Below are 15,911 nucleotides of genomic sequence, written 5' to 3' on the forward strand. Positions count from 1 at the left end.
TAGGGATATCACAATAGACAAACAGCGTACCCCAGTATATTGTAATATAAAGTAACGTATCAGGGCTTGAGCTAATTTTGACCAATGCTGCCTAACTAGAAATAAGATCTATTAGCTTGATGTTCTTGACTCAAAATGAGCAAACCATGATATTTTTCCCAAAATCTATTGTCTAAACCTATTTCATGAGTATGGCCTCTATAACTAAAGATGATAAGGGGATCAAACAAGTTTTTCTACCATGATCATGCAGAGGATAAAAGTGATCAGGCCTTTGTTTTAGGTCACTAGCTCTTGAGGGCGAGTGAACTTGAAATTCTACTCACCCTGCACAATAATGACTCTCCCTACATTTTCACAAAATTTTCGATCTATATCAGGAAATATTGATTAAGCGTTAGCTAGCTTTGCAGCCACTCAAATTTACTTTTCATTATCATAATAGTGTTATTTTACCTAATCCCGGCCATTTACAGATGCTCGATTCACTTATGAAGAAGTCAGATTGTCTATTTCTAGCTTATAATTAATTTAAGAGTAATTCAAGAATTAATAATAAAATCTTAAGTTTTCTTTGATACCTTAAAGAATTATCTACAACATACAATTCATTTAACAGTCTCAGCACTCAATTGTGTGCAGTCCATAAAAATATGAGGTGAATCTCTGGTTTTGATTTGTCTGTTTACATTTGGCATTTTAATTTTAATGTTTATCGCAATTATCTTGTTTTGAAAAATAAATAGGATTCCTAATTGAGTCTTGAGGACTAGTGTGATTGAATTTCTTCAATCCTTTAACAGTCACTTGCAAATGCGAGCCGCAAGTGGATTTTGGAGGCCTGATGATCCAGGTGTAGGGTACAAAATTCAACTCCAATGATATATATTTACATATTAAATAGACACAACGATCCCTAGGTCCGTACAAAAACATTTTACATTTCAATATATCACTTCAATCAGAAAAAACAACAACTGAATTATTCATGCTCTAAACTTCGATTGCGTTGACATGTTCATGATTTCGTTTGGATTTCACATGTTTTCATTTTAATCTATCTTATATAAATAGGTAGCTTTAATGCAGTTCTTAGTGATTGTATACCCTGGAGTTTCTTCGTCTATCCCGCCGAGAAACGAAGGCTTGGATCTCCTTCTACCTGCCCCAAAAATATCCATTTTAATGGATAGAAAATAGAAAAAAAAATGTTGACACTGTTGCTATCTACACGTCCATCAGTAACGCAAAATATGATTGGTTTTCGTAAAGCGAAATTTCTTAACACGTATTTGATTGGCTTGCAAGCACTTTGCGAAATAAAGGGTTTGTAGTTATTGCAAGAGGCTAACAAACACCATTTTATTTTTTGGAATGGAACAAATCAGATTATTATTTGTTATATGTTGCTGATAGAATGTTTGTTTTTATCTTTTTACCACACAGTCCACTACCGAATGTAGGGTTGCAGGGTAGGCACCAGCCAACAATTGTCACTTTGTCCAAATTAACTTTAAGTTTTGATTATATTGCACCACTTTTTGCCAGTGATCGAATTATTCGCCCATCATTTAACAATTCCATTATTTTGCTATTTATGCAAATTAAAGTTTCTGTTTAACTTAAGCTTCATATTAGCTGGAAGTAGTTTTTGTTATTGCTTGCAGATAATAGGAAGACTAATTCTTGTTCTCGAAGTAGCATTATGGCGTGGTAGTGTTGGAGGGGGCGGCGCTGGTAACGGAAAAACGCCACTGGAATCAACCACTCCAGGAGGCATTTAACAAGATGGTCATAATGAAACGCATGACCGTTTAGCTAAACATAAGGAGATATGAGAAAACATGTTGTATTGTCAATATTGTTGAAGGCAAAATGGTTAATGCATTTTTATTATTTATTTCATTTATTTTGATACATTATCATGTTTAACTTATTTTCTTATGATAAAAACAAAAATGACTTGTGTTTAAGGTTCAGATTAAAATATTAGCCCTTGTTTTATTCATTTATTAATTAATAGCTACGCGTCCACAAATTAGCCAGTTAAAAACTCGATAAAATATCGCTAATAGTTTGTATCTGTACGTAAATCACATGCATTTTTTTATAATTTAAGATTAATAAATTGAACGAACATAAAAATGTATTTAAAAAAAACATCAATCCATATACAGTGTATGTATACCACGTGATAAATTACGTCATATATGCTACATCGAAAGGCAACATTTCGCTTAAAATGAAGACTTTAAACTATGATAACTTTTTTTACTACACCATTTTGAATGAAACAAAGGCAGTTAATGCCGCTTAAGAGCCCCGCCTTCGCTTTTTTCATGCGTTTGACAAGGTGGTTAATTTCATCAAACACTTCGACAAACCTGTTTCCAAAATAATGTTTGGCAGTGCTCCGTCAGACAGCCGTTTTGTAAAACGGTTTGTCGAAGTGTTTTAAGAAACTAAATTCTCAATAAAACTCTGGTAAAAGACCGAATGCGGGGCTCCGTAAGCGGCGAAGACTGCCCTATATTTCATTTACGACGTAGCATTTATGACGCAATTTGTCACGTTGTATGCACACACAGTGCGGCTTTAAGTCTTTTATTGATTTTATATAAAACGAGGCATTATGATATCAATTATCAAGTATTATTTTTTCTTTAAATTGATGATTATATAGTTCTTCACAAACCTGACAGAAATAGTTATGTTTGGACATTTTGGACGAGTTTAGAACCTTACCCTCCCCTTTGAACAACCGATATGTGAGGCTCGTGATTTTTCCACGACTTTACTACAATTCCCTCTTTAAATTATTAATTACAATAAAGACAAACATTACTTATTTACTTTAAATGAGTACTATAGTTACAGTCCCAAATGGTCATCCATAACAATGAACATAGACAGTGGTTAGCGAACTCGCTTCTCACCAAGGCGACCCGGGTTCGATTCCCGGCCTGGGCGCATGTGAGTTAGGTTAGTGGTCACCAAGCCAGACAAGTGGGTTTTCTCAGCGTACTCCGGATTCCCCCACATCACAAGACCATACTCTCGAGCAACATCGTGCCAACGAGACTGACTTAGTATAAGCTATCATAGCTTTCTTCAAAATCGTTGTAAAATATATAACGTTTAATCTAAACTTTTCGTTAGTGTTAATGGAGGAACTTCGAAGTGGTATGCAGTGCTCCAGCTATGCCTACATAGCGGTGTGGGGCACCCTGCTGCCCTTTTCCAACACCCTGCTGTCCTTTACTACACCCTGTTGTGACCTTTTGTTTGACGGAGTCGATTTAAGCGAAGTAGGATAAGAAATAACAAATATACATTAAATTGACACTAAAGTAAGGATTACAGCTAAGGTATTCATAACAAACTATTAGTATTGAAAGTGGGTACAACACATACAATATAAGAATTGAACATTGGCCCTTGCAATGCACTTGTTGTAATTTAGAAATTGGCACGCGTGTCTAAAGTCTTTAACGATTATAAGTTTGGTATTTTTTAAAAGGATGAGGAAGACTCGAGATATATGATTGTTAATGCAAGTACTTTATATACTAAAACGTACAGGATGAATTTGGAGTGGCCGCATAATGCAGGTTACCACTTAATACAGGTCACCGTCCGACCAAGAGTGCTGTGCATGTTGCAAAACAGTGCAATACGGTTTTGGGCGTATTTTTGCAGCATTAAATTCTATGTTTGATTTCCCTCTGAGCATTGGTTTCGAAAAATATTAAAACAGCATTTTATTAATAAGACATAATCATATTCTATGCATGTGCATTTTGTCTGACGGTCAAGAGTACTCGTTTTGGCTGGGAGTAGGAATTTGTTATTGGTCCTATTTGTTTGGGTTAAAATGTTAGAGCCGTACATATAAAAAGGAACACACACATCTAAAATCCAAGCGCAAATAAAGATTATATCGATTCATCTTTGTAAATAACATTTGAGTAATTTTTCACCAATATGAACAGCCTGAGGTGGCATTGTCAGACAGATAGTGTTGATAATGTAATATTTGCATCGTATCATCATCGGCACCCCAGCGTATCATAACCTATATCATATAGGTTATGATACGCTGGGGCGCCGAGGATGCATCGTATGAGATGGTTGCTAATTAAGTATAAAACAGTAAACTGACCTACATGTAAACAGATAGGTGTGAACTAGCTTCAAATTAAACCAAGGTCACACGACATGGTGCTACCAAACATTGTGATGACGTAATGTAAAACGGTCAAGCTAACTCGAATACCGTCACACACAATTGATGGAGAGCTTTTGCACGTTTTCTTTATTACTTAATCAAGCTAAATGAGTTTCATATCAATGCATTAAGTAATAAAATGCGCATTCTCCCACGTATTTCAAATGCAATAATTTTGAATGGCCCTTTATTTATATTTTTAAAAGGACTCGATCACGGTTTGTAAAATGCAATTTTAAGAAAATAATACATTACAAAAAAGCGTTGCAAATCATTAGAGATACTGACACAGCTGGAACCCTTTTGCAAATGTTGATATTTGCTCAAATTTTGTCTTTGAAGTCGACGATTGTGAAAAACGCTAGTCCGCGATTTAGCGATTCGCTGCAGCGTGATTGGTTGATTGATATTACTACTTGAACTACCAGTGTATTCCAACCTTGTATATGTCCATGTGGCCGAGTGGTAAATGTATCAGTTCTCTATTTTTTCTTGACTGTACCGGCGTGGTGTCGCAAAATATTTGTTATACTTATAGTATTTTTTCTTCAATTTCGGTATCAAAGAGTAAAATAAGTGATTTCAGATTCATGGACGAGTCCAAGATGGTGTGTATGTGTGTTTGGATAGTCGTCCCTCCCCATATATCGAAATATATGTAGTTAAATTGTTAGTGTGTGCGGGTAGGAGTCCCCGCCCACCTCCTGAACCGTAAGAATGTACATAATGTAACATTGACTAGAGGCTATCTGGTTCTCTACCATGCGCCACTGTATAATATTGACACACTTGATCCCCGTCCCTCTCGGTAAGGTATTGTAGTGGCGAGGCGGTGGATCGAACCTGCAACTACTAGGTTGACAACTTAGCGTCTTAATGCTAGACTACTGATTCTTCACATTGGATGGTATACCGTTAAAGGGACTAGACACATGTAAGGCCCCGATTTCTCGAAACTCCCTAAGTCCCTTATAACAGGATATGCTTTTTTTTACTACCTGGACTTTACCAGATGGTTGGTACGGTGGAATGAACCTTGAGGCATCTCCTCCGTTCTGAGGAAGGACTATGAGATCGTTTACTAAGTTGAAGTCGTAACTTCCAGAAAACCGAAATAAAACAAATATGGAGATATTGTCGTTAACGGTTGTGATCGTATGATGAAGTTCTAGCTTTCCGTAAACACCCATAATACGTGCATAGGGCATGGTTATGTTCACCGAAATGTGTGAAGCGCATACTTGAAGTCCATTAAAACAGGATTAAGCTAAGCTCACTATTTTTGCTTTTCAATAGTTTGCGAAATATTTACTTCTTTTAGAGTTTTTTTTATACTTTAGATAGGAACTATCTTTATTGTTATCACAATAAACCATTTTTCATATATCAAAATTCGATTTAAGTATTATTTTGGCTTATTAAATACGCTACATAAGTCTGTTAAGCTTAAGAAGTTTCGAGGAATAGGGGCCTGCTGATGTTACAATAGCACGAAAAGAGGAAAAGTGTCAAAAACTTTCATAGAATTGATGTCGTGGTATACAACGCATTCAATATTACTGGTGTATCACATCGCTTACGACACATGCAGGTTTTGCCAATTTTCCAGTTCAATACTTTCTGGGTTTGTCTACCACGTAAATCCCAGTTAATTTAAAAATATCGACGGTTATTTAATCTGTACTTATCACGTGACTTTCTCATGCTAAATATATACACAATTAACTTGGAAACCATTTTTAAACGGGAAAAACTCAGCTGAAAGTGTGACGAAATATTATTTAAATCATGTAAATTATGTATCATCGGTCTCATACTAGCTCGTGTTGACTTTTCTAGTTTTGTTTTGTGGAAATACTGTATTTGCCGATTTTCGTACCATCTGCAGCCAATTGTATAAAACCGGTTATCTTTTTGGTTTGGTCAAAGTTATCCGAAATGTTTATCGATTGGTCAATATTTATCCAATAATTTTTTCTAACCAATCAAATCATTGAAAAGTGTTCACTAGCCGAAATATAACCTGTGGACAACATATCCGAGTTTTATACAATTGGCTGCTGGTGTCTAGTCCCTTTAACTCGAACCTATGTGGCATTACAAGTTCACCTTTGACTTTAAAACGGATACCTATACTTACGATATATAGTGTTCATGTAATCCTGCGCTATTTAAGAGCTGGTCTCAGAAGTTATAGACCAATACTATTACTAGATCTCCGCGAGTTTACCACGATGGAGAGTGGAAGTGTACTTCAGCTATTGGAAGGAAATATGATCAAAGATGGGCAACCATTTGCCTTTACAGACGAGGAATGTATAGGTGACTATTGTATTTATTACCCATGATATTATATTGTTTGAATCGTTGATTGAGAAAGAAAAGAGAGGTTGGGAAGCGCTACTTGAACGGGTACGGGTACCTTTGTGCCCCGCCCTAATATCACGAAAATACTCTCATCACAGATTTACCGTTTTGACAACTTTTCTATTTTTTCTCTTGGAATAATCCAATGTTTGCTTAAATATCTGCAAACCAGTGATCTAAGACTGCTGACAAAAAATCAGATCGCAGATTTGTATATTTCCGTTCGAAAATTACTGTAATGTTTTATGGCTAAATGCGTTACTGACGATTTACGAATATGAAAATCTGCAATCTGATTTTTGTCAGCAGTCTTATATCAATCACTGCCTGTTTTCCATGCATTTTCGCATAAATTGGCTCGTTCCAAGACAAAAAATAAAAAGAGTTGTCAAAACGTTCAGTCAGTGAGAGTAAAGCTTTAAAAGCTTTGGTACAGAATATAGCTTATCTTACTCACAGAGATTTGTTCTCAGAATTGAGCAATGATATAAGTTTTACCATACAAGGATATCTGACATAATATCTAGGATTATAATTCTGCCTTATATTATTACGCATTGGACAAACTAATATGTAAAGTATATAAGAATCAATCTAGCTCTTAAATGTTATACTGTTATCTTTTTTATTTATATAAATTCAAAAATACAGCTCGTCCAAAACTTCATTGAAAAAAATGAATTTTAGAGGAACAGTGATGTTTTTTGGTGCAATTTGCTGCCTTCTAAAGGTTGTTTCCTCTTCCGAAAAACTGTCCATTTTCCCAAAAAATTTACAAATTGACATATGCAGATTATGTTAATGAATAAAAAAATAATTAATTTGTTGAAATATTGACAAAATCTTGACAAATATTACTCTTTAACAGCATAATGTATGCATAAAAAAGTTAAAACATTTATATTTGCCATTTTATTAGCTGCTTTGGCCTGATTTTGTATTTTCCAAAAGTCAACTTTTTTCCCAATTTGCAAGGCACAGCAATTAAAATTTATTCCAAAAAAATGACTGAGGAAATATTCCGAAAAAAAACCCCTACTTTTTACAGTTTGTGAATTGATAATGGGAAAATCCCAGCACGGGTCGAATCTCTGAGCTCTTGTAGGCAGCGCTGAATTCTTGCTCTAATTAAGGCAGATGTTTGAAAAACTAATATAAATAAATAGTTTGTATAGCTTTTGATCGCCCTTTAATTAACTTGTTATGTTACTGTTTTGCATCATAGGAAAAATTATACCTAACGCATATATAAAATGTATGAGGTTTATATCATTTCAATTCAGCAAGCTTTTATGATATTTTCGCAAGTTTTCATTCCCCGATATGAAATTGATTAACACAAAGAAGTGTTGTGAATAAGAGACATCAAGATCACAGGTTAATTTCCTGTTTGCCTGTGTTTAGCTAACGAATAGTTATTAATTACGAAATACCTTGCCGAGTGGTCATTCTACTATCACAAAAACGCGCTTGAAAGCAACAATACGCTTAGCACGCTGAGTGTTTAATAATAACAAAAGCAATATCTTATTCAATGGTATTGATAGCATGTATTAAGTGACGACAGTCTGACCCCCATTCGGAGCTCATCGGCCATTTTTATCAAAAACAACCTTTGATGCATGCCGGTACATCAGTTCAAGTAGTTCGTAATTTTTTGAATGATATCATTAATTAAACGTAGTGTTTTGGAGTTGTATTTATTGATCTTAGTTTAAATTGATTGCCAGTGAAGTGTATTATTGCAAACATTATTAAGATTCCCACAAATTAAGTCATAAATGTTATAACTGCTAAATAAAATTACTACGCGATCTACTTGCAGCGGACTTAAACGTACCACTTGTTCAGTATGTAAACCGTCCAAATACATCCGAGGTTATTTTCGATAAAAATGGCCGAGGAGCTCCGAATGTCTGCCCCCCCCCCAAGCTAAACAACATTTGAACTTTGAACACAAGGTTAGACGTCCAGTTCATAAAGTTGAAAGCGCTTACATTGACAAAGACATGTCACTGTTATACACATTCAAACATTATTTTTCAGGGATATATTTCTCTGCACACTGGTGTCCGCCATGTCGACAATTCACCCCAAAACTGAAGACATTTTACAATGGGGTAAGGAGTCAAGGTCACAAATTTGAGGTCGTTTTTGTGAGCGCTGACCTTGACGAGGAATCGTTTGACGAAAATCTACAAGAGATGCCATGGGCAGCGCTGAGATACGATCATTCTGAGATAAAGGTAGGAATATCTACAAGAGATGCCATGGGCAGCGCTGAGATACGATCATTCTGAGATAAAGGTAGGAATATCTACAAGAGATGCCATGGGCAGCGCTGAGATACGATCAATCTGAGATAAAGGTAGGAATATCTACAAGAGATGCCATGGGCAGCGCTGAGATACGCTCATTTTGAGAGATTAAGGTAGGAATATCTACAAGAGATGACATGGGCAGCGCTGAGATACGAACAGGTAGGAATTTCTATAGGGTCTTTCCATATTTAATAGAGTGTCCACTATAAAATACACCGTCGATGTGTGTATACCACGTGATAAATACGTCATATATATGCTACGTTGGAAGGCAACTTTTTGCCTATAATAAAGATAATTTTTCTTTTACTAGACCATTTTAAATAAAACAAAGGACAGTATTTGCCGCTCCGCCTTCGTTTTATTACCGAAGATTGATAATTTGATTAGTTTCATCAAACACTTCAACAAACCTGTTAATAATGTTTTGACAGTGCTCCGTCAGACGGCCGTATTGTGAAAAGGTTTCTCGAAGTGTTTTAAGAAACTAAATTCTCAATCAAATACTTGTAAAAGACCGAAAGCGGGGCTCCATATGCGGCGTAGACTGCGCCATGTTTCATTTAAAATGATGCAGAAAAAGTTAAGTTATCGTTGTGTAAAGTTTTCACTTGAAAAAAAATATTGCCTTTCGACGTAGCATTCATGACGCAATGCATCACGTGCTAAACACACACTGACCGTGGTGCAGGACGGGACCTTGAGGAGGCTGACTGTGACAGGTGTTATGGAACGGGTCGTTGGTCCGTTCACTTGAGGCGGGAATGGAGAACCTTGCTCTCATCGCTACATCGTCAGCAACCACGGTACCTTCTTCCATTACACTTCATTCATATCGTTGGGCATTTGATAGACAGAATCTCGTTTTAATGAATATGCATGAGGCAGGAGAGGCAACTCTACGTTGAGACAAACATTTGGGTTAGAAGCGAACATATCCGAACATATCGTATAAGTCAGATATCATTCAGTTGTATGGCGGATCCGTGGTCTAGTGGTAACATACATGACTGTCAATTCAGTGGTCGCAGGTTCGAGTTCCCGCCGCACCACTAAACAAATACCGTATGACAGTTCTTACACTGTTGCACGTAAACAAACCAGGGTAGTACAAACCAGGATTACATTCTCTCTGTGCACAATGCTCCCAAATAAACATAAAATGACTTACAATCTTATCGGAGCACTCGCCGAATGGGAAAGGCCCGAGTGCGAGTATAAATAAGCTTACACACCTAGCTGTATTGGACAGCTACATGGACATTCGCAAAGGACAATGTGACATTCCTTGTCCACCTTTCAGAGTCAGTAAAAAACACCTTAAAAGTATACATTTATTTTGATTTTATTTCAGGATTCGATGTCCGAAAAGTTCGGGTTGATTGGCATTCCCAACCTTATCATCGTGGATCGGCAGGGGAACGTCATAACAAAGAAAGGGCGGGTGGCTGTTCAGAAAAATACCGTGGATGCGAAACTTTTCAAATGGACCTGATATCCCGTTTTCGGAGACAACTTTTTAAATGGACCTGATATGTCGTTTTCGGAGACAACTTTTCAAATGGACCTGTTATCCCGTTTTCGGAGACAACATTTCAAATAGACCTGATATCTCGTTTTCGGAGACAACTTTTCAAAGAGCTGTAAATCCCTAATTTTGAAAAAAAAACAAAAAAAAAACAAAACATTATAATGACTCTTTTTTAAAATGGAGCACATGATATTTCATCTTTGTGAAAAACGTTCAAATTGAGCTGCAAACCAACATGACTGTGTAAAACAAAATTCAGAAAGAGCGAAGATTATATGTTAAAGAATTTCACTGCTTTTTAAATTGGAGAAAACTTAGTCTACATCTTTGTGAAGTAAATATTCTAAATGCGGACGAGACTAGATTTTTTGAACAACATTTCAAATGATGCTGAGGCTTCATTTTTATACAAAACGTTTCAAAGGCAGCTGCAATAAAAATCTTCAAATAGAGCTGACTATATTTTCAGGAATTCTGATAATAAAGATAATTAGTTTAATTACAAATACTTTTATAGAATCAGTTGGAATAAGTGTTAAGATAATATTGAATTTTATACTAAAATATATATTGTGTCTACCTCTGCATTAGAACAGTGATATTAACTTTTTATATATTCTTTAAGTTCTTTAAGAGAGGGTAAAAGTTTTCGAAAATACGTGAAATGGAATTCAATAAAATTATGTAAAAAAATAAGTATTAATGTAAAATTAAAATTCCAAATTAATCAAATGTATAACCTCGCCATATAGTTTATTTCATTTTTGTTTTAATAAAATACATTATTGCAGCGTTCGACTAAATCAATCAAAGCTTTTTCACCACGACATACCGCCTGCGAATGACAGTCGACGACGGAGTCACATTGTACGAAAATATCATCACGCTTAGCTATTGTTTGTGAAAATATACATCGACGTCGATCTGTTGGACGCCGATTTTGGGAAGAAGACAGCCAGACACCCTACATAACATCATAATTATAATGCACTTTTATCAGCGTTGATGTCGTTTTAGTAGTCTTGTTTGATCACTAATTATAAAATGATTTTGTTCGTTACAAAGCATATCTAAACTAAATAAGGTATTACACATTTGATTCGCAACACCCAAATCGCCCTAAATCACTTTCGATGTCTATTTCCAAGTCAATAAAGAAGTTTATTTTTTTCTGTATCACTATCTGGTTCAAAGGGGCGGGGTGGTGGGCAGATAACTGTGTTCCTGAGCCTTCAACGTTAATAATATGAGGGAATTCACCTTCCGATCAGCGTGTTCAAGGTCTATATAATCTATTGCTAATCGAACTGTATTGAATTGCAAACGTTGATCAATCACGTGTTGGTAATAAAACTTTTTCAATTAAGAAAAATAAATGAAATTTATCTTACTAAAACTGAAAACAAACTTCATTTGAAAATAACGTCATTTCTGCAAGATTGTCGTAGAACGGTTCCTTGAATTTCTTCTACGTTTGTACGAAAATTAACGTCAACATTAGATACCAGTCTCGACTGACGTCATGACATGACGTCGTTGTCATGACAGACGTTTATCTGTCATAATAGCAGTCAGACACGCGAATCACAGCTCTCGATATTTTAGAGAAAGTAAGCGAAAAATGGCGACAAAAGAAGAAGTGCATATTAGAAATAGTTTCTGGAGAAGAATATCCATCAGCGTAAGGAAAGAGAAAATCCCGCAACTTGCGAGTCGCATAAGAAACGCGTTTTCCGGGCTTACGGTGTGTTGCGGAAAACAGTCAAAACAAGGTCACAGTTGGCGAGGAGCCTGATGGAGACTTCATTATAGAATATCCCTTAGAACCATTCTACGCGGCGGGTTACAGAAAGCAATATCAAGAAAGAAACAGTCAAAACAAGGTCACAGCTTGCAAAGATCCCGATGAAGATTTTATAATAGTTGATCCCTCAAATCCATTCTACGCGTTAACCCGAAACACAGTGGTTTGCGGAAAGCAAGATCACGAAAGAAACAGTCAGAACAATGCCACTCTTCGTAGGGATCCTGATGAAGACTTTATAATAGTTGATCCCTCAAATCCATTCTACGCGTTAACCCGAAACACAGTGGTTTGCGGAAAGCAAGATCAAGACAGAAACAGTCAGAACAATGCCACTCTTCGTAGGGATCCTGGTGAAGACTTTATAATAGTTGATCCCTCAAATCCATTCTACGCGTTAACCCGAAACACAGTGGTTTGCGGAAAGCAAGATCAAGACAGAAACAGTCAGAACAATGCCACTCTTCGTAGGGATCCGGATGAAGATTTTATAATAGATGATCCCTTAAATCCATTCTACGAAGGCCCTCAAACAATCATGCTTTCGAGCGTACCGGGCGGCCTGGGGAAACATTCTGCGCAGATGGATGAGCCGGCACAGACAGCCGGCATCAAGAGGAAGAAGAGGGATGTGAGAAGTAAGACTGATTCAAACTCGAGAACAGCTCAATGTTTTAGCTATTTCAATTCGATATTAATCTTCACTCAAGAAATAATTAATGTTTAAGCCATTTTATTTTTATGTACTGAGTTCCACATTGTTTAAGATCTGAAACGGCACAAAAGTTCACAGTTTATGTTTTTTGTTACATTACCTTGAATATCTTCATTCCAGGTTTGAAGCCACCTACAGGGGCCGAAAAGACAAAGGAGGCGGATGCAGTGTGAAGCGGAGTTATTATTGTTTTATATTCTTAATGTGTATTAATAAACCATATATGTAAACTACATAGATGTGAGTTTTTTGTTCGTATGTTTCTATTTTTGGCCGTGTTTTTGGTGTCGACCTGCACCAAAGAACACTATATTGACCATACCTAAAACCGTTCAAGGTGTTCACATGAAACTTCGTACCAAACTATATGTTACCACTGACAAGCCGCACAGGTGTATCGTGACCTACAACTATGGAACGACACAGCTGTCCTATGTCCTGACAAATTATATGTCAGACTAACATGTTATTATGCAAAACTGACATGCAGTTATGTCAGACTTACATGTTATTATGCAAAACTGACATGCAGTTATGTCAGACTAACATGTTATTATATCATACTGACATGTGTTTTTATTATCATCATAATATTTACATGCTGTTATGTAACGCTGACATGTTATTATGTCTTATACGCATATTAAAATTTCTAACTGACATGTTATTTTGTCAAACGAAAATGTTATTATTTGCAACTGACATGTTATTATGTCAGACAAATAAGGTATTATGTTAATTAACATGTTATTATGTCAGACCGACATGTTGTTATGATAGACGTATGTGTTTTTATGTCTAACTTACATGTTATTTTATGAGACTGATGTTTTATATTAATAGAACATGAAATTATATCTAACTGACATGTTTTATATCTAACTGACATGTTTTATATCTAACTGACATGTTTTATATCTCTGACATGTCATTATGTCAAACTAACATGTTATTATGTGAGATTGTTTCTTTTAAAATACAGTTTACATGTTATAATGTAAGACTGAAAAACTATTATATCACAAGCATAGTATAAAAATCAAGCGAAACTTCAGGATATCAGATTTGACCCCTTTGGATACTGTTATTGTGTGTGATATATTTTGGACAGTGTCTGATTTGTGTGTGTGTGTGTGTGTGTGTGTGTGTGTGTGCGTGCGTGCGTGCGTGCGTGTGTGTGTGCGTGATATTTTTTTAACAGTGTTAGTGTCTGTGATATATTTGGACAGTGTTATTATCTGTGATATTTTAGAACAGTGTTAGTGTGTGTGTGATATTTTTTAACAGTGTTAGTGTCTGTGATATATTTGGACAGTGTTATTTTCTGTGATATTTTAGAACAGTGTTAGTGTGTGTGTGATATGTTTGGACAGTGTTAGTGTGTGTGTGTGTGTGTGTGTGATATGTTTGGACAGTGTTAGTGTGTGTGTGATATGTTTGGACAGTGTTAGTGTGTGTGTGATATGTTTGGACAGTGTTAGTGTGTGTGTGATATTTTTGAACAGTGTTAGTGTGTGTGTGTGATATGTTTGGACAGTGTTAGTGTGTGTGTGTGATATGTTTGGACAGTGTTAGTGTGTGTGTGTGATATGTTTGGACAGTGTTAGTGTGTGTGTGATATGTTTGGACAGTGTTAGTGTGTGTGTGATATGTTTGGACAGTGTTAGTGTGTGTGATATTTTTGGACAGTGTAAGTGTGTGTGTGTGATATGTTTGGACAGTGTTAATGTGTGTGATATGTTTGGACAGTGTTAGTGTGTGTGTGATATGTTTGGACAGTGTTAGTGTGTGTGTGATATGTTTGGACAGTGTTAGTGTGTGTGTGTGATATGTTTGGACAGTGTAAGTGTGTGTGTGATATGTTTGGACAGTGTTAGTGTGTGTGTGTGATATGTTTGGACAGTGTTAGTGTGTGTGTGATATTTTTGGACAGTGTTAGTGTGTGTGTGTGTGATATGTTTGGACAGTGTTAGTGTGTGTGTGATATGTTTGGACAGTGTTAGTGTGTGTGATATTTTTGGACAGTGTAAGTGTGTGTGTGATATTTTTGGACAGTGTTAGTGTGTGTGTGTGATATGTTTGGACAGTGTTAGTGTGTGTGATATGTTTGGACAGCGTTAGTGTGTGTGTGATATGTTTGGACAGTGTTAGTGTATGTGTGATATGTTTGAACAGTGTTAGTGTGTGTGATATTTTTGGACATTGTAAGTGTGTGTGTGATATTTTTTAACAGTGTTAGTGTCTGTGATATATTTGGACAGTGTTATTTTCTGTGATATTTTAGAACAGTGTTAGTGTGTGTGTGATATGTTTGGACAGTGTTAGTGTGTGTGTGTGTGTGTGTGTGATATGTTTGGACAGTGTTAGTGTGTGTGTGATATGTTTGGACAGTGTTAGTGTGTGTGTGATATGTTTGGACAGTGTTAGTGTATGTATGATATTTTTGAACAGTGTTAGTGTGTGTGTGTGATATGTTTGGACAGTGTTAGTGTGTGTGTGTGATATGTTTGGACAGTGTTAGTGTGTGTGTGTGATATGTTTGGACAGTGTTAGTGTGTGTGTGATATGTTTGGACAGTGTTAGTGTGTGTGTGATATGTTTGGACAGTGTTAGTGTGTGTGATATTTTTGGACAGTGTAAGTGTGTGTGTGTGATATGTTTGGACAGTGTTAATGTGTGTGATATGTTTGGACAGTGTTAGTGTGTGTGTGATATGTTTGGACAGTGTTAGTGTGTGTGTGATATGTTTGGACAGTGTTAGTGTGTGTGTGTGATATGTTTGGACAGTGTAAGTGTGTGTGTGATATGTTTGGACAGTGTTAGTGTGTGTGTGTGATATGTTTGGACAGTGTTAGTGTGTGTGTGATATTTTTGGACAGTGTTAGTGTGTGTGTGTGTGATATGTTTGGACAGTGTTAGTGTGTGTGTGATATGTTTGGACAGTG

The 15,911-nt window shown here is 36.2% G+C and overlaps 2 protein-coding genes across 3 annotated transcripts in view; one reads left to right on the plus strand and one right to left on the minus strand.

The window, feature by feature from the left end:
- The window catches only part of LOC128208967 (von Willebrand factor A domain-containing protein 3A-like), a 60,224-nt gene extending 58,992 nt beyond the window's left edge, over positions 1 to 1,232 (minus strand). For both annotated transcript variants that reach the window (XM_052912739.1, XM_052912748.1), the window contains exon 1: positions 1,108 to 1,232. In XM_052912739.1, the coding sequence (XP_052768699.1) occupies positions 1,108 to 1,181 (74 nt within the window). In that variant the 5' untranslated portion in view covers positions 1,182 to 1,232. The remainder of the gene's footprint in view (positions 1 to 1,107) is intronic.
- A 5,230-nt stretch (positions 1,233 to 6,462) lies between these two features.
- Positions 6,463 to 10,411, plus strand: LOC128205486 (nucleoredoxin-like). The gene is made up of 3 exons (XM_052907179.1): positions 6,463 to 6,550; positions 8,642 to 8,841; positions 10,271 to 10,411. The coding sequence occupies exons 1-3, from the start codon at positions 6,463 to 6,465 to the stop codon at positions 10,409 to 10,411; spliced, it is 429 nt and encodes a 142-aa protein (XP_052763139.1).
- Positions 10,412 to 15,911: the final 5,500 nt, after the last annotated feature.

This window comes from Mya arenaria, chromosome 2 (assembly GCF_026914265.1).
Source record: "Mya arenaria isolate MELC-2E11 chromosome 2, ASM2691426v1".
In the NCBI taxonomy this organism is placed as follows: Eukaryota; Metazoa; Mollusca; class Bivalvia; order Myida; family Myidae; genus Mya; species Mya arenaria.

Bases quoted from the DNA above. Each gene is read 5' to 3' on its own strand.
- LOC128205486 (XM_052907179.1), top strand. From the start codon at position 6,463: ATGGAGAGTGGAAGTGTACTTCAGCTATTGGAAGGAAATATGATCAAA. The intron at 6,551-8,641 runs GTGACTATTGTA...ATTATTTTTCAG, and splicing joins TACAGACGAGGAATGTATAG to GGATATATTTCTCTGCACAC. The intron at 8,842-10,270 runs GTAGGAATATCT...ATTTTATTTCAG, and splicing joins ACGATCATTCTGAGATAAAG to GATTCGATGTCCGAAAAGTT.